The sequence below is a fragment of the Saccopteryx leptura genome, chromosome 3 (assembly GCF_036850995.1).
Source record: "Saccopteryx leptura isolate mSacLep1 chromosome 3, mSacLep1_pri_phased_curated, whole genome shotgun sequence".
Lineage (NCBI taxonomy): Eukaryota > Metazoa > Chordata > Mammalia > Chiroptera > Emballonuridae > Saccopteryx > Saccopteryx leptura.
In genome coordinates, this window is record NC_089505.1 from 20,932,384 (window position 1) to 20,952,718 (window position 20,335).

General features: G+C 36.7%; 1 protein-coding gene across 5 annotated transcripts in view; it reads right to left on the reverse strand.

Annotated features, from left to right (window-relative positions):
* Positions 1-20,335, reverse strand: part of UTRN (utrophin) — a 515,659-nt gene that overhangs the window by 98,230 nt on the left and 397,094 nt on the right. For all 5 annotated transcript variants that reach the window (XM_066373070.1, XM_066373071.1, XM_066373068.1 and 2 more), the window contains 4 exons: positions 15,184-15,452; positions 9,310-9,456; positions 6,882-6,960; positions 3,257-3,317 (listed from right to left, as the gene is read on the reverse strand). In XM_066373070.1, coding sequence (XP_066229167.1) covers positions 3,257-3,317; positions 6,882-6,960; positions 9,310-9,456; positions 15,184-15,452 — 556 coding nt within the window. The remainder of the gene's footprint in view (positions 1-3,256; positions 3,318-6,881; positions 6,961-9,309; positions 9,457-15,183; positions 15,453-20,335) is intronic.

Below are 20,335 nucleotides of genomic sequence, written 5' to 3' on the forward strand. Positions count from 1 at the left end.
AATATCTAGCATTTCTACCTGAATATTATTTTCTTTTTGGTCAAATTCATACATCTAATATACTCCAGGAAATTCCAGTTGCATGAAATTTATGCTAAATTAGTTTTTAACATTTTTCTTCTATTCACCTGTGCAGCCATGCAAAGGGAAGTATATATTAAAGGACTTTCATTTGTCATTTACTTGCTTATTAATTTATTTGGGAATTAAATTTTGTTTTCATAACAATTCTTCATCTGGAAATACTGGCTCATATAATGCTACCTCTCAAGATTGATGTTCCTTCTTTATGAGGAAATAAACTCATAAGTTACACAACAGATCAAGTAATGCAAAAATCTGGTTAAACACGTTTTCTAAAAATAAGAGATTTCATTCTATACACATGGACAGATTTCTAAATATTTGAAAGCCCTAAAAGACATTTAATACTAACACTATATATTTTTAGAAAAATCCCATCTTTAACTAAAGTTGTCAAAGATATGTTAGGAAGCCACAATGTTGCAGGTCATCATTAAAAATATTGGCCATCATTGTATTATATATGTAAGAGTGCTATATCATATATACAGAAATGCTGATATACCAAATAAACTAGCTTCTACTCTACTGGTCTACCCCATAAGGACTCACAGACTGAGTGAGGATACAATCCTGCAAGATCCTACTAAAACTATAAACATTTTGAATTAGTGAAATTTTGACTTAGACAATGTAATTCTTAGTCATATGTACCAACCTGGACATATAGAACTCCCTTTTAATAGTAGTTTTAAAATTAAGGATGGGTTTTTAAAGTGCCAAATAAAATAAATAACTATTGTACATCATTAAGCAAGAGATTTAATATTCTCTCTATCTAGTATAAAACAAAAAACTGTCTTACTAGATCCAAGTTACATTTTTTAAAAAATCAGATGATACAGGATACTAGGCTAATTCGGTCAGTTAATTTCAATTAATTTAGGCCCTTGCCGAATGGTTCAGTGGTAGAGCATCTGCCCAGCATGTGGAAGTCCCAGGTTTGATTCCCGGCCAGGGCACACAGGAGAAATTCCCATCTACTTCTCCACCCTTCCCCCTCTCCTTCTTCTCTTTCTCTCTCTTCCCCTCCCACAGCCAAGGCTCTATTGGAGCAAAGTTGGCCCGGGTGCTAAGGACGGCTCCATGGCCTCAGCCTCAGGTGCTAGAATGGCTCCGGTTGCAACAGAGCAACACCCCAGATGGGCAGAGCATCGCCCCCTGGTAGGTTTCCTGGGTGGATCCCAGTCAGGCACATACATGAATCTGACTCTCTGTTTCCCTGCTTCTCACTTCAGAAAAATACAACAACCAAAAAGTTTTTTTAATTAATTAATTTGCATAAATTTCTGGATTTTGTACCGTACCAGTATTCATTTTTTGTTGCTGCTGTAATAAATTACCACAAAATAACCCTCGCCTTTGGGCTGAAATAAAGGTTGTCTGGGTTGTGCTCCTCTCTGTAGGTTCTAAGAGAATCTCACTTCCTTGTCTTTTCCAGACCTAGAGGCTTCCTGCCTTCCTAGCTCATGCTCCCACCTCCACCGTCATGTAACTTAATACAGGCACATCCAGGATGTGGGGCATCTCTGTATCCATTATTCGGCCTATAACACTATATCAGATTTCTGCATAAACCTGCAATATTCAGTTTAAATCAAAATTAAATTCTCTATTAAAATTAAAACTCTTATTTTTATTATTACTACTATTATTTGTAATAAAATTTTTTTATTAATTTTAATGGGGTGACATTGATAAATCAGGGTATATAGGTTCAGAGAAAACATCTCCAGATTATTTTCACATTTGATTATGTTGCATACCCCTCACCTAAAGTCAAATTGTCTTCCGTCACCTTCTATCTGGTTTTCTTTGTGCCCCTCCCCACCCCCCACCCCCTCACTTTCTCCCCTTTCCCCTTCCCCCCGTGTAATAAAAATTTTAAATAAAAATAAGTAAATATGGATCAGATTATCACATCTTCTCTCAATAGACATGTCAATTTTCCCAGTTTCTGATTTCTTTCCATTCATGCTTGCACAAATTTGACACTTTATCCATGAGTTTATTACAACTCAGCATACTATAGATTGGACACTGACAAAAGCATTCAATTCCCTAAAGACAATATAACACATATTGCTTATTGTAGCTGTTATGTGTTAACCACAAAATTACTTATCTTTTTATACCCTAAGGCTACATCTCAGCCACAGTAAAACTTTAATACGGAAATAGTCTTTCAAAAACATTGACTTCACACACAAGTTTTCCAGAAAGAAGAATTTGGAAAAATATATTGTTAGTGTTGGCATGGATTCTGGAGATACCACATGCTGTTTTAGAAAGGATATAAAGAAAACTTGGCCCACAGATCTTTACCATCTTGCTTGAGGTCACCCGGCTAATCTGAGACAAAAGTGTCTCCTGATAAAATAAGTCAGTATTTTCCCCACAATTATGATGCTGTTTACCTTACTCATGAAATAGACTCAACTAGGACTCTTCATCACTTTATCACGTTGTAAATCAATAGCTTTGCTAATTTACATCTCAAGAGACTGCAGCATTTCTATGTATTCATTCTGTCCCATGACAACACTAGACTAACCCAAAGATAAAATCCTAAGAAGACTTTGTTTAAATTATACAAAGTTTATAAAATGTTCAACAATAAGGAGAAACTTAGTATGTCAAAAGGACCAACTGTCAAGTGACAACAGAAATGAAGGGTGGTGAGCCTAAACTAACATTGCAGATAATATCCGTAAATCAAAGAAATACATAAAAATATTGAACGTTTTCAGGGTTAAAAACACAGTTTCTTTTTGGTGGATCAAAATGAGAAGAGAACAGGAATTTCTGAAATAGAGTTTCCGGGAGAAATAAAAAACCCTTTAGAATCAATACAGTTTGAGCAACATCATTGTGTCAAGGGTATTAAGGAATTCTGTCATTTTACTGAAATATTTATCATCTACTCTAAAATAATATCAGCTAAACACACCTATACCACTAACCTAATACACTACAATTATCACTCTGATTTTTAAACTAATTTTGTTCAAATAATAAGTATATATTACCTACATAAATATACAGATACAAAATTTCCTTCAGATAATAGGACTGAATTCTACTTTTAAAAGTTATAGGAGAAAAAGCCTCTTAAATGATCAACACAGCTTTCTTTTCTTGGTGTCGTAAAGGAGAATTAAAATCAACTTACTTGATGTAATAGGGCACTTTATTGTGTGAAATGGATCTTTGCCACGGCAGCTGCACTGAAGCTGGGGAGACAAAGGGAGGTTATTGGAAACGCTGTGAACCCCACCGCCTTATGCCTTAATGCAAAACAACTGGACACACTCTCCAGCCAGTTCAACAAGGACTGCCCTGGCTTTGCAGCAGAATTCCTACAATTATGAAATCTGCAAGGCCTTACTTACAAAGAGTCACTTTAAAAATTCATTCGGAGCAAGGAAAGAAACAACCTAGGTTCAACTTCCAGCACCAATTCAAGCTAATTAAACCTGTTGATAAAAACACTTTTTAAAATATCAAGTCGTATTATTTATAGTCAAGATAGCTTAAAACTCAGTGTTATTAGGAAACTGTACTACAGGGGTCCCCAAACTTTTTACACAGGGGACCAGTTCACTGTCCCTCAAACCGCTGGAGGGCCAGGCTATAAAAAAAAACTATGAACAAATCCCTATGCACACTGCACATATCTTATTTTAAAGTAAAAAAACAAAACGGGAACAAATACAATATTTAAAATAAAGAACAAGTAAATTTAAATCAACAAACTGACCAGTATTTCAATGGGAACTATGCTCCTCTCACTGACCACCAATGAAAGAGGTGCCCCTTCCGGAAATGCAGTGGGGGTCAGATAAATGGCCTCAGGGGGCCACATGCGGCCCGAGGGCCATAGTTTGGGGACCCTTGCTGTACTATATATAGAATGAATGGATAAAGTTAAAACAAACATAATTTTTACCTGGTATATACCCAGGTTATAAACTAGATTTCTCAAGACTGAAATCTGCAAAACACTAATAATATTCTTTACTTTGCTTTATTTTATATTTACAGGAATAACTATTAAGGACAGATGGCATTTAAGCAAAATCAATTATGTGAATTTAAAAACATAAGAAATTAAAATAAACATAGGCAAAGGATTGTAAAGGACCAACGATAGAAGAATCCCAAATACATATTTTGATCTGAAATGCACAGAAATAGAATTTCCTACTGTTTTACACCTGACATCAGTATGATTGAGGCTTTATATCAACTGTTTCACAAGGTATTTTTTTTTTTTTAGAATTCCATTCCTCCTTATTTATAAAAATATATTATCCCTACATTAAACCAACTGTTTCAAGACTTATTTAAGAAGAGTTATACCTGTGAGTCTAGAACTCTTAAAGAATTTTGCTAAATGAACCAATAAAAAAACAAGTTCAAAAAAATGAAACTTCACAATTATCACTATAAACTTATCTAACCAATTTTCACCAATGATTCTTTTCTGAATTTCATGTTATATTAATACCTTAAAAATATATAGCATTCTAAACTTCGCAAAGGTATTTTCTAATATATCCTTGAAAAGGAAGCCAACAGGATACATACTAAAGCTCTATTTGATAAATGAGGAAATAAACACTAGAGATGAAATAATTTGCCCAAGAAAATGGCTGAGCTCAGACGTGATCTCTAGCTCAGCAATTTTTCTACTCAACAATTTTTCCTCTCCTTATAAAATGTAAGCACTTCCTTCTCCAACTTTGTCCATGAAAGTGTAAAAAGGGGTGAAAATGTGGAACTAGGTATATTAAATTTCTCCCATTAGAGCCAACCTCGCTTTAATGTTTGCACCCCAGGCCAATAGGTCAGTTTTTATCTTGTGCCTAAACAGGCTCCTTTCATAACCAGGGCTAACATCCCAGAAATATAATAAAGCCAAAGATTCCAAGCAACAAGGGATAACAATTATGAAATTTATTAATTGGGATTTTTTGTTTACACTTCTTGATTCATTTTAATAATTGTTTTGATTTGAGTAACTCTGACCTCTTTGGAGTGTTGGATAATTAAAGGAGAAGTGCTTGGGCTTCAGTTTTTACAATGTTTCATTTCCTAAGAAACATGAGTTTGATTTTTTATTATAAAAGAATGGTTGCTAGGTGAAAAGTATAGGGTTTCATCAGTACTAATAGATGAATAATCCTCATACCAGAACTGTAAATAGAATCTCAGTTCAGTGTTAAATTCCTCTTTAATTTGGAATATAAAGCACATAGCTTTATATTTTGTAAAATTAAGTTGCAGAAATCTGGAGTGATTCAGACCAAATGAGTAGACTGCCTATTTACTTGGTCATCACTGATGGTATTCAAACTTTAGAAATGTGCTCAGGCACCCAGGTAGACAGTATATTACAGGAAGGACTACAGATCACTCAAAGTTAGGCTACCTAAGGGCTCAGGTGTGTGAACTAAGTCGGGGAGGAGAGGAAGAGACAGTCTGAGCACTGTGTGTAGGGCAAGAAAGGCGGGTAATGACTGGTCAGGATTATTCTTGAAGTTGAAAAAGAAAAGCCTGACCTTGAATCGAGGTAAGGCAGATTATCAACCATGACAAAAGACTGAGAGAAAATATAACAACTGTAATCAATTTAGTTGGAAGACATGGTTTCTCTCTAAGGTTATAGATACAAAGAAGTTATAACTGGGAAATAAGCTGTGACATAAGTTTTAAACTACACTGAAATATGTTTTCTTAGATGTGTTTGCCAGAGATAACGAAAGGGAAGAAATTAACATTTGGTGAAAGCATTTGTGCTATGTCAGGGGCTTTGTGTAACTCAATATGATTTTTCATTTAATTTTCAATATGATTTTTCATTTAATTTTAATTCCTATGATAAATATTATCATAGGAATTTTAAGAGAAAGAAATTAACCCTCATAGATCACAGGTCTGGTAAAAAGCAGAATTACTATTTTAACCTCAATCTGGGAGACTGAGTCCTATATTCTCCAGTTTCCTCAAGAGCTCATCAACAGCCCTTACAAAGAATTGGAGAATATTACATAAAAATCTACATATGTGGTTTGGCTAAATCTGTAATACCTGACCAGAAAAAAAGCTAAATATGAATGCAGTCTAATAAACCAAAATTTTCTCATTTAAAGATCTGTGGAGAATGAAGCTTTACTTTTAAAGGCACAGGTGCATTTTAAACTAATTAGCACTTTTTAAGTAGAAACAATTTATTTACAGTCTTTAAATATAAAAATGATTTCTTTATTGTAAAAAAGCTCATAACCTTTGCGTACGGCAGAGCAATGAGGATATACCACAGCAGTTAGCATAACAGGTGGCTTAGTGGAAGGCCATGGCTCAAGACTTTGGCTGCACTTCAAAGACTTATCAATTGTGACTGGGTTTTTACAAATGAAAACCAATAAACAATATTGTCATTAATGTTAATACAACCTTTTACATAAACAGGCTGTCCCTGGGTTATGAACAATATAGGTTCTGTAGGTTTGTTTTAAGTTGAATTTGTATGTAAGTTGGAATAGATACATTTACCTATTAAATTCAGCTTAGACAGATGTTTGTCTTAACATAGTATTTATTTTTACCTTTCTGTGCGTATAAATACTTAGACATTTTCAATCCTACAGAATCTATCTCGTTCGTAACCTGGGGACTGCCTGTATTTATCTAATGTAAGTAAATATATTTATAGCAAGGAATACAGCTTCTTGAGTGAAAGAGCACGCTGATTCATTCAATGAATGAGATCAGTCGAGTTTATTAGTACTTACTGGAAAGGAAATGCTGAGAAGAGGGTCCGAAATCTCTATGGGCTTCCTGAAGCTGTTTAAGGCGATCATCCACAGAAACCTGCATGTCACACCCAAAAATAACTTGAATTCAAAACAATAACTTTAATAATATTCTTGATTTAGTTGTTATAGCAAATGATGCGACTGCTCAAGATATTGCCTGTACAGATTCCTTCTCTATCTCTGGAATCAAAATACTGGGATGAAAATAGACTCCTTCTGGCACCAAGAAACAGCAAATAGTGCCAGGCACTCTTCAAAGCAATTTATATGAAATAAGTCTTTTAATCCTCAGAACAACTACATTGGGTGAGCATTATTTATTATAATGACCATTTGACAGATGAAGACATTGAGACATAAAGAGAGGTATAGGACATAAAGTTAGTGTGTAGCAGTGCTAATATTCATAACCATCTAATCAGGTGCCAGAATCTATGCCTTTAATGTCACTCAACATTGCCTCAGAAGCAGTCAGGGTCTAAAGCATCTCAGGTCAGAATGTGGCCATGAGGTCAGTGTCTACTCATCTCTCTTTTCTACGAAATGTGGCAAAAAGTGCTACAGGGAGCAAATGAAAGTCTAAAATATTCCAAGGGAGAAAATAGAGAGATAAAAAGAGAGATGGCTGACCTGCATGATAGCTAGATGATAGAGAGATGATAGATAGATAGATAGATAGATAGATAGATAGATAGATAGATAGACACATGAGTATGAAATATTTTAACTTCCTCCAAGTTTCTGTCCAATTATCTTGATTTGAGGGTATTCATATACCAGCAGATTAATATAGTCTATATCTTTGTTTACACATGTTGTATGGTTAACATTCTTCACTATGAAAATGCAGAGTTGGTACACTAGAAACTGCTGCCCGTCCATCACAGTTGCACACAGCCTACTGACTTTGCCATGTCCTTTTTCCTGATCTTCATCTCTGTAGTGCTAGCCAGCTGTTCCACTTAGATTGCCAATCTTATTTGCAGCTGCTTGTAAATGAAACGTGTATATCTCTGGCTCACTGGGCAGCTCTAGTTTCTCCTGGCTGGCTATTTAAGTTTTATTAACAAGTACTTTTTTCATGAAGGCCAAGAGAGCGTTCCAGTGCCACACTTTACATTCAGGAGGAGAAAACAAGATGCTCCTCCTGAAACCTAACAGTGTTGTCTGGAAGCATAGACTTCCCCTCGTATTCAACCAGCAGCTAACATCTGAGCTCCAGCAGACACCAGGCTCGGAGATAAGGAAGACAGAACACATATCCTCTTTCAAGCACAACATATTCCCTGACTTCTAATCTTTGCAGATGGTGATAACAGAAGCAGGATGGGAAGAAAACCAGGATGGACCACAGAAACACCTATATAAAGATGATAAATTAGAGAAACAAAGCAGAAGGAAAAGGGAGGAAAGGTCAAATATTTCTGTCTTTCATTCACTAGAAAAGCACGCTGGAGTATAATGTACCCTGTTTTACAAATCCCAGATTATTCATACTCTTTCAAAGACAGAAAAGACTGTCTGAGGCTACACAACTCATCTCTTACACTTCAGGTTCATGAAGAAAATAAGAACCATTGTGTGTTTCAATGTTTGAATTAATTCAGAATAACTATTATACCTTAAAATGTTTCTATGTGCCACCTCAAAATTACATATTTATTTTATGAAATATTACATTTTAGGCCCAGAATATAGAGAGAAAATAGTAAGCATTATTTTTTCAATCTCCCATTCAAATTATCCTGCTAGTTTTCAGAAAAAATAATGATTATTATGACACCTGGGAACTAACACTATTGACTTGCATGGGTAGCGGCTTGCAAATGCTGATACCTAATAACACATGAGAAGGTTCTTCTTGGTTTGGCTCTATGAAATCTGGGACAAGCCAGTAAGATCTATAGTCATTAAAATAACTGCATTACTGCAGCTAAGATTTTAGAGCTAAAGGTAAATACCACAACAGTATAAATGTGTTAGAACTAAGGGTAACTTAAGAGCAAGCAGTTGGAGTAAGAAGGATGGAGACTTTAACTTTTCAAGAGAAATAAAAAAATACACAATTAAAGTAAGAAAAATGACTCCTTTATAAGCCATGATGGGAAAAAATGGTTCTGTGACCTACCATACGTTTCAATTACTGTGATTTATTTGACCTTTTGCAATTTTCTACTAATACCATATGAACAGCACATCAAAAAATTACATGAAAAAATAAAGTCCTAAATAAATGAGGTCTGTGAGTTCAAGAGACTGAAAGATACCTGACGTGCTATGAATCCAAAATCAAACACAACAACAAAGAAAGAAAAAGTCATGATGTACAGTAGAATTGTGGGATATAAGGTTCAAAGACCCACGAAGTTGTAAACCTAGATTAGGAAGAGGAATCAACGGATACCTGCAAGAGTTTCCATCGCATATTAAGGTCATCAAGCTGGCGAGACATCTTTAGAGATGGGTGCAGGTCCAGTGGAGACAGCTGACTGGACAGGTCATTCACTGTTTTAACCTTGAAGTTGATTGGTGCAATTTCTTCTCTAAATGCCTGGAAAAAGAAAAGGACAATAACGATGCCATCAGAAGAGGCTAGAACCAAAGGTAGGATTTCGAACTTTCCTTCAAAGACAATGGCAAGATGAGCTGAGAGGCCAAGGACAGTGGCCTAATCACCCAGAGCTGACTTAGCACAGGTTTTCAGCAACCAGGACCACGAACTCAAGGGTCTTCCTTTAAGTTTTTCTGAGAAATAGAGCAGTAAGGCAGCATCAACTTATTAAAATACATTTTAAGCCTTAAAAGGAAAAACTCTTCCTTTATGTTGCAGGAAAACTAAAACAGATCGTGAAGAGAAACGTGATCGTGCCAACACATTTAAGTGATTATGTATTTCCTTCAAATTTTACATTCTATGCAATTTAGTCCGGAAAATGTTCGCCATTATTATCCACTTTCCTAATTTCTAGTCTTCATTCTATCTTTAAGTTTCTTTCATATTTTGCTTTGTTTTTCTTTCTTCATATGGCAACCTAAATATTTTTTCACCTGATGCAACAACTTGATTTTAACAAGATTCCATGGAAAACTAAGTTAGAAAGTGGCCAGTAAAAACAACTTCCATAACCACAACACCTATGGCCATTATATTCTGGAGACGTGTTTGTCCCTTTGAAAAACATCTGGAATCACTGTGGTTAGAGGTGGGGCGGAGAAATGGAGTCTTTTAGAAAAGAGGTAAATAATGCTTCAAACTGACAAATGTCACTTCTGGCGCAGAATGAGCTCATATGGGTAGGGGTGGGGAGTCCATGGAAAGAAGGGAAAAACAAATATTTGGGGCCAATGACAGTCATGTATCCATTAGAGCAAACAGAATAATGAAAACACTACATTTTCTCCGTTCTCCACCTAATTCCACCTGCCTCCATGTTCACGTTCCCTTCTCCAAGACTCGGCTCAGGTGCTCACCCACGCACCCCATTTCAGAAAAGATTTCCCTGAGGCCCCTCCCATGAGTTCCTCAGCATTCTTCGCCTTCTCCAACCCAGCCAGGACATGCAGTTTGGACATGTCTGGACACACGTATTAAGGTTTACAGTGGAGGCCCCTCTGATTGTTTGGGGCCACACCATCCAGCTGTTACGTATTTGAGGTATCATTCCTTACTGCTCTTAGTACATGGCATTATAAGCATCCATATTCTTAATGGCCGCATGCAGAACACAGCTTCCTGAGACAGACTCCTGGCAGCATTCACACCAAGTTTGCAATACAAGAGGGGCAGAATCCCTTTCTATTGACAAAGGCCCACAAAAATGATATTTGAGGCAAAATTGAGCCAATATGGATTTGGGAACAGAATTGGGTATATCCCCAAACTAGAATTAACCAAGTACCAAACTGAACTTCTGGGTAGTAGGTCTGTAATCATCCCATTAGCATCAGCCCCCCCCACCCCCGTGTTATCATCTCTACAACCCCCATCTCCTACGAAACTAGGCACATGCCTGTGAGCCCCATTTCCAACCCTCTTTCAGCACTCTCAGTTTACTGAAATAATATATATTAAAGTGCTTGGAGGACATAAAATTTTATTAAAACACTACAACTATTAATTGGGTTTCTTCCTTTTTGAGTATAAAAGAGAAAGCCCCATTTACCATTTCCCTCCTTCCCTCTCTCCTCCCTAACATTTCTAGTTTCCCTATATCACTCTTCCTTATAAAACACATAGAGGCTAAAAAGAATCATCATGACTGATAAACATCAAAATAATATTAAGAATATAACTATTTTTTAAAATAAACGAATTCTAGGTAAGTCAGAAAATGGTTTTAGTGTTTCAAAATTCTTGAACATGCCCAAAAGCCACATAAAGAAACTCAAGGGGGGAAGGTCAGAAGGACAGAGCTGGAGCCAGAGGTGGAGTGACCAGGACAGACGTCGGAGGGAGCAGTGTATAAAACGACCTTTGAAACAGTGAACCGGAAGGTCAACGTGCACAAGGTAAGAAATACTGCCAGAACTCTAAAGACGTCAGCATTTCCAAACCTTAGAGAAGGCAAGTCCACAAAGACATAAAGGGCTGCAAAACAGAGCCAGGAGGAACTCAGAGTTGTGACGGTTCTTCCCCATGGCTGAGGTCAGAGAGCACGCACACAAACAGACACACAATGCAGTCCAACGAGGAACGCTGTCACATGATGACAAAGGCATTTTGTTAATATAACATAGGCTTAAGGAATACATCATTGAAATAGAAGCATGGGACAGAGCTAAGTGGCAGTTAAGGGTAAGGGAAGAGAATTTTCAGCCTGGACTTCGAAGAGTCCTGGCCTCCCTCACATTCAGTTTGATAAAAACGACAGAACTTAAAACCTTGCAAGCTTTCTTCCGTTGCAATTTTAATATTACACATGCATACTCTCTCCTTGAGTACCTTGGAGGACTCAAGAATTTTAATCAGTTTGTACAATCAATAGCTGTGAAATACCAAAATGTAGATATTAAAGATTAAAAACGAAACGCTAGAAAATATTCTCAGATTTATAGAAGGTTATTAAATAACCAGTATTCTTTCTAAAGATGTGAAAAAAAATTAATTAGGTTATAACATGAAGACAGATTTTTTAAATCCTCCAGGGCAATAAAGGAGTTTTAACTTCTCCCAAAAAGGAATGCTTATCTGTTACAAGCCACAGGTTAGAAAATTAAAAGACCTTTGGCAATACAAACACACAATGTAATATAATCACTATGTAGTCAAGAAAATATATTAAAAAAAGACTGAAAGAAAATTAACAATCAATGCTGTTTATAGTAATTTTTCTTTGTGGGGTAAGCTAATGAATAATTGTTTTCTTACCTCTCTATTTTTCATTTTGTTTTCAAGGTTTTTCATAATTTACGCATATGCTTTTATAATCAGGTATAAAAATAAAATAAAAATATAGAAAGAAATAAAAGACCTTCGGCAAACTAGGTCTGCAGGGTTTGTTTTTGGGGTGCTGGTCAGGTAATTGTACGGCAACAAGAAATCTCTTAAGAATGTTTATCTTTTGGTTTGTAAGAGCTTCCGAATGAAGAGGCTTGGAATAAAGCAAGTTTTAAAATGGTTTCAGATCTGCCATGTGCTGTGTTGTAAAGAAGCAATTTATCATGTTCTGGCTGCACTTTTCTATAGGAGAGTAAAAGTCTCCGTGGTCTTCTTGCGGTAAAAACAGAAACACGTGCTAGGATTGAAGGTACTGCCCTGCAGCCTGCTGGCAGATGTGAATCCCAAAGGGTCTCCTGTCAGAAGGTGTGAATTATGCACATCAAAATGGCTGAGCATAATTTTAAGGTGTAAACTTTCTTTGATTACCCCAAAGATTTTGACTCCCACTCTCTTCGGCATGTTTAATAATATTTAGCGGTAAAAAGTACAGATTTTCATCTGCCTACAGCTTCGATGGGATTTGGGGTATATATAATACATATATTAGAACACATGTAAAACACCCAGACTGTGAATCTATTCTAGATTTTTGCTTTTTTTCCTAATAAGATGTTAAAATATTTTAATCCACACTTTATTCCTTTCTCTTAAATATTAATTGTAACTTTCCACCGAAGCAGAGATGTGAACAAAAGGATTTAGATGCAGAGGAAGATAATTTCTTTAATCAAATGGGATTAACAACTCCAAAACTTTTAGGCATTTTAACCACCCCAGATATAACTTTTAATTTTTCATCCAACACTGATCATCCTAATTTAAAAATTGATGCTTTCAAATTCAAATGGATAAATTCTTGCTTTAACCAAGAGGCATTTTGCAGTCCAACAGAACATACTTTTTGCTCTGGCCAGTTAGCTCTGTTGGTTAAAGCATCTTCCCGAAACATCAAGGTTGTGGGATCCATCCCCAGTCTGGGCACACACAGGAAGCAACCAATGAGTGCACCACTGAGTGAAACAACAAATGCATACTTCTTTCTCTCGTTCTCCCTTCCTCTCTCTATCTCTCTAAAACCTATCAATAAAAAAACAGCAAAAAGAATACACTTTTTGTAAACCATTGACTTAAAGATCTTCAGTGTTTAAAACCATGTTTGAAAAAAGAAGAAGTATGCAACTTCCAACAAAGTTTTATGTTCAGTTGGTTATTTTACACCCAGATCTATCCATGGAAATAGTTTGTAGGATATTAGAGTTGTAGGGAGAAGCCTACTTAATTCCTAGGGTGGCTAGAAACTTATGTATCTTTAAAATAAAAGATGGCAGGCACCAATACTCTTTTAGTAATAATATTAAGTTTAAAATTTAATACGTAACTGTTAAAGCTTTGAATTTAAGTAGATGATCAAAACTGTGCATAATTACCTTATTGTGAATGAGGTCTCTATAATGAAAGAAAAGAGCAAAAAATAAATCATGAAAACTCCATCCTGCAGTAGCAATGTAGGCTTAAGCAGAATCTTCAATGTCATCATGTGTAAAATGGGTATTATAATAATAATAAGACCTATTTTGTTGGGTTAGGGTGAGGATTAAAAGAGATATCTATGTAAACTGGCTAAGAACAGTTCTTGGCACATGGTAAACCTCAACAAATGCTATTGTATTATTCCTATGTCTACACACACACACACACACACACACACACACACACACACACGTAAATTGCTTAAGCATTCAGTTAGTTACCTAGACCTTTCTTCTCTTCCTATTCCGCCACACGTATACAAACCAATGGAAAGTATTATCCAATGTCTGCACAAAATAGGGATGTCTTTTCCAATAAAAGTCCAATTCATGTTGCATGTTGTCATTCTAACACGATTTTTCACTGTTTTATTCTTTGATTTGATTTATAACTACCTAGTATATAGCTGGGTATTTCTTTGATTTGATTCATAACTACCTAGTATATATTTTGCTACGCTATTAAAAACTGCACTATACTCTAAAGCTGTTATTTGTCTAAATCTCATTAACTGTTATTCCTGGGTATGTTCTAGAATATTGGAGCCAAAGGGGGTCTAGAAAATAGGTCTAACATTCTTAATTTTGGCAAGTTCCTGACTACAAACAGAATTTATAGCTAAACTAATCCTTCATTAATATATTCAAACCCTTATTTTAAATATATAAACAACCCTTATTATATAGTACAGCTATACTATATAATATATGTACTATAGATAGTATATCTATAGTGTATATACAATGAGATAATATGATATCTGTAGACAAGAATTCCCAGTAAACCAGTATGCTTTTGTTTAAAACTATAAATTCAACAACCAATTTACTAGAAATACAGAGTAGAGAGGAACCTTCCAAGACGATAGATACCATGTGGATGACATTCTGCAAAATCCAAGCTGTGAGAAACACTATGAAACAAATAATTCAACTGTCTTAACAAATACATTGCAAAAAAAAAAAAAAAAAGAGAGAGAGAAAGATAATCTGGAGATTAAAAGGGACTCTAAAATATTTCTTAAAAACCAAGTCAGTGTTTACCAATGCAGAGTTGAATGAAGAAAATATAAAGTAAAATGAAAGTAAATTATTGTAAAAGTCACGTTTGTTATTTGGGGGAAGGGCATTCCAATGGTTAAGGGCATTGGAAAACATCTGTGTGACTGACAGTTTCTATAGTCTGGTTTTGGTAAGGGCTGTGATGGCATTGAGCTTATGACAATCCCTTATAACAAGTTCTCTATTTGGCTCTCTTTACTTGTGTTTTACATTTCTTAAATGCTCTATCTGAGGCAGTGATGCTGACCATGGTTTTTTCAATGTGATCCTGCAGCGAGTCGATGAGCAGGTCGCCCACGGGCTTCCAGCCGTTGCGCACAGCCTCCGCCTCCTTCATGTCCGCATCCAGGTCGTCCATAGCTCCCTGCAGGTCTCGGAGTTTCTCCAGCGCCTTGTCCACTTGCTTTTGCCAATTGCTGGTCACAGCGTTTAGACTTTCCCACTTCTCTTTGACTTCAGAAGACTGTTTGCGCATGGCTTTGGCAATCTTTTGGGCTCTCTCCTCAGGAGTCAATTCTGTGATAAAAAAATAAATAAATAAAGGAATATTTGGAAGTCTGATCAATTCTGTATTCTTTATAGCCAAGTGTGAAGACCACCTTGGAAAAGCTGCTACCAGGGTAGCCAGAGACAGATTCACACTACACAGGGGAAGAAAAGCTTTTTTTTTTTTTTTTTTTTAATTTTTTATTTTATTTTATTTATTCATTTTAGAGAGAGGAGAGAGAGAAGGGGGAGGAGCTGGAAGCATCAACTCCCATATGTGCCTTGACCAGGCAAGCCCAGGGTTTCGAACCGGCAACCTCAGCATTTCCAGGTCGACGCTTTATCCACTGTGCCACCACAGGTCAGGCCGAAAAGCTTTCTTTAACTTCCTCTCCTAATGCCCTGCTACTTCTCAACAGAAGAAAATGGTTACAGAGTGATAAGTGACCCAGTGATTTAGGTGACTTTTGAATTTCAATATATTTGCAAACCTTAAAATATCATAGGATAAGTAAAAAAAAAAAAAAAAAAAAACACGTAAATTTAATTATATCAAATCCAAAGATAGTTTTTTATTTCATTGTCCTCCAAAGAAATGGGGAGTATAATTAGGAGAGAAATAGCTTTAAGTTATGAAGAAAACTGCAAATATAAGATTAATTTATCATGTTCCTTTAAAAAAAAAAAGTAACTGAAGGCAAGTAAGTTATCTTAGACACTTCATCACAGCTGAGTCTGTCTGGCGGATAGTCTGGAATGAGTAGAGCACATAACAAATGTTTCCAGAGAAAGACAGCAAGATTTCAAGGCCCATCTTCAATCATGAATAGACAAAAAGGCTTCCAGAATGTCAGGAGTAAAGTTAGACTTTCAGTCAGAGAAGGGCAGGCAGGATACAAAGCCCTACCGCAGGGCAGGGCCAGGAAGACAGGGTAAGAGGCTAGGAGACAAGGAAAGGGCCTGGACAAACATGGAAGTCACGTTCAAAGCCCAGTGTCAGAAACACAGAGGCGAGACGCTGACAAGAAAAGGACAGAGGAATCTGATGGGCACAGAGCAGACACGCCCACAGCAGGTTAGCTGCTCACCAGCCAAACCCTCCTGGGCCTTACAGCCCTCAGCACCCAAGGGCGCACACTTTCCCATCTAGCTGGTTTGATCACAGACCTGTTTGTCCACTGGAAACAGAGCCAGGTCAGGAACATACAATCAATGTAAACTGTAAATTAATTTAAGGAAGAAATGCATATTCCTCTTTTTGAGAAACAGCCCATCTTTTGGTATCAGTTACATGAGCAACATCCTCTTCACCTCACAATAGTCTAAATCATCATAAAGTGAACTGGAGTTCATCGAACTTCCTGGTAGATCAATGTCAACAAGCTGTCTTGAATGATAACTTTCATACTCAGCATATATCTGTCTGCCTGTCTTTCTTTAAATATTATTTAAAAGTCAAGTAAAAAGGGACAGGACACATGTTTTTATCTATCTAAATTTCCAGAATATTCTAGATATCAATACTTAGACTTAAAAGCTGCTAGAGTAACTCTCGGGGAACCAAATGGACTCAGATAATTGAGCAACCGGACCTCTGAGTGGCACTGCTAAAGTGCTATGAGGCTACAGAGAGACGTGATTAATCCCTTGATAACTGAACTGATTATATAAGAAGAAAATGTGTTATGATAGGGAGACCAAATATACCAGCAAATGATAAATATGGAAAAATAAGTGAATTAGAGACCCAGCTTCAAGAAAGGCTAAAGCTGGCATACAGTCCAGTACAACAGCCAGGGGAGGAATCAAAAAGCCTGGAGAAAGTTCCTAAAACACGCGACATAGCAGGATTCCAAGGTTCCTGAGAAAACACTTTGGGAGACAAGGTATGGCGTCAGGCGAACCTTAACGTAAATCCTGACCTGTACCTTTAAGATATGGAGAAAGTAAGTGTATAATATTCACATTACATATAATTTATTTTTATATGAATATAAAATTCTGTGTGTGACATAAACTTGTCTTTCATAAAAGGCCTAATGAGAAAGAGAGTCAATCATTTCTATAAAGGCAACACTTGTTGTTAATAAGCCACTTAAGCTTTTTCAAAGATATATATTCAATTGCTAATGTTTCATTTCTGTAAAAAGAAAAAAAAATACCGTACCCACTCTAGGACAGACAATTTAGTTATGATGATTTCCCTTGGAGAAAATAGAAAGGGTTTCTGAGTCAGCGACTGAGTTACATGACAGGGAGACACAGCTTCTGTCCCCTGTGATGAAATACCTGACAGTGGCTGTGACTTTCTGTCTGCTCTTCACATCAAGTGGTGTGACAGAGCAGTCCTTTTGTAGGATCTGTCATAGAGTCCCTACTCAAGCAGCTCCTCAGAACAAAAGCAAAGCTTTGTTTCACCATCTGTTTGCCAGAAGGAAACATATTGACTTATCACAGCTCAGAACAAAAGTACCTCCTCCTGCAGCAATAATCTCAGTTTAATGTTGACGTTAAACCAAGAACAGAACACGATATCTAACCAAGCAAAGACTTTCCAGAACATTTGTAAAACAGGTAATACGAAGCAATATGTGAAATATCAGCTTAGGACAATCTGGAGTAAGAAAATAGAAGAAGAAATCAAAAACAGCAAAAAAAAAAAAAAGTAGAAAAAATGAAAATAAAGGGAAATAATTACATTTTAAAACCTTCTTATTTAAAAATCAAAGAACAAAGTTTGCCTCAAATGTGTCAATTGACACTTTGTGGTAAATTCTAAGAATCTCATGCAGAATGGGAGAATCTGCTCAACCAGTGGTTGTGAATGCTGGTGACATTAGAAACTTTCTGAGAGTTTGTTTGTCTGCTTGTTTGTTTATGCATGATGACCCACAGGGGCCCTTCCCCCAAATACATATTAAAAGATTCCGACTTAGTTGGTCAAGGGTGAAAGACAGCATGGATATACTGTATTTTCAAAGCTCTCCTGGTGAATGTAACGTGTTACCAGGTCAGAGTTTATAAATCAATTACTCTGATCCCCACTGCTGACACTCAACAGAGTATTTCCACTCCAGTGACTCGTGTCATTCCCACGCAGCCCACAGCCACTGAAGCTGAAGGCCAGAGAGCTCAGGAATCTAATTTGCATCTGAAAAGGCGGTAATGGAGGCTAATCCAAGAGACAGTGGAAACAGCAGCATATAATCAAATAAATTTATTGACAATTCTCAGACCAGAAGCACTTGTACTCTGATATTCTCCTACTCCTTACTGTGTGTGTGAGGGAGGGATTTTCACTCTCCATTAATCTATTTTACTCCTTTCAGGCCTTCCCATTTAACTGGCTAGACTTTGACAGTGAAATTACATTTAATTTCTATATTTGCATTATATTTATATGATATATGTGACATAATATATTGTAAATATTATACTTATTTTATATTTATCTACTTTAAGATGACAAGTTCTTTGTTATGTTACAAAGATATTGAAAAACAGCTTTTAGAAAGAAGAGAAAGAAGAAAAAGGAGAGGGGAAAGGAGTGATTTGCTCTCTGGTCCAATTATCTTTTTCTTCAACTATGCAAGTCATTTGGATGGCATTTACATCACGCTTTCCTTTATACTTCAGCAAGAAAGACTATAACCTGGCCCACTAGAATAGAGGTGGGAAACCCACTTTTGCCGGGAGCAGACACCAGGATTTGTCCCCAGCCCTGCGCTCACCTGGACCTTCACTCTGAAGCAAGCTACATGGCCACTCTTCCCAGCTCTATCAGGTGGGAACTGTTTCCTCACGCAGGGAAAACATTTACACCAACGGACTCTCTTACTTCTAAACTTCAACTATATAAGAAAGGCACATTTGCCAGAATAGAACTTAACAATGGAGGGAAAAGAATCTCCCTTTGTGTGTTTATGCAAAAAACCCCAAAAACCTTAATTAAAAATGAGAGTATATGTTTTTCCCATGAAATAATAATAGAAATCTATTGTGATCAGCCCTGTGTTCTTTTAATAAAGATTTCTCATATTTTATTGTATTTTCTTTCTCAATTATGGTAGTGACACTTATTATCTCCATTTTGACTTTTTATTCTATAGATAACAAAACTTTGTCATTTATCTTTTATTTCTTACCATCTTGGTTTTGCAGGCCTTAGGCCACAAGTTGATTGTCCTCCAAATAGGATTACTGAATTGAGTTGGATTGAATGCAATTTTTTTTTTTTTTTTTGTATTTCTCTGAAGCTGGAAACGGGGAGAGACAGTCAGATAGACTCCCGCATGCGCCCGACCGGGATCCACCCAGCACGCCCACCAGGGGGCGACGCTCTGCCCACCAGGGGGTGACGCTCCGCCCCTCCGGGGCGTCGCTCTGCCGCAACCAGAGCCACTTTAGTGCCTGGGGCAGAGGCAAAGGAGCCATCCCCAGCGCCCGGGCCATCTTTGCTCCAATGGAGCCCTGGCTGCGGGAGGGGAAGAGAGAGACAGAGAGGAAGGAGGGGGGGTGGAGAAGCAAATGGGCGCCTCTCCTATGTGCCCTGGCCGGGAATCGAACCCGGGTCCCCCACACGCCAGGCCGACGCTCTACCGCTGAGCCAACCGGCCAGGGCCTGAATGCAATTTTTAGCTTTAGTTTTTGTTGAGAATGCTCAATTTCCTAATTTTAAGTTAAAATCTTTCTTCTAATTTTTTCATCCTCCTCCTCACATCCATGTAAAGTATTTATAAAGTGTTTTACTATGAAAGAGAAGGTTTTATAAAGTCATTTCAAGTATGGTAATTTAAACTATTTTATTTGTATTATTGGCTTTTTTTTACATGCATGTATATTCTTATTGTTGTATTTCACCAAGAGGTGAAAAGAAAATATTTTTAAAAGCAAATATAGAAAAACACATATAG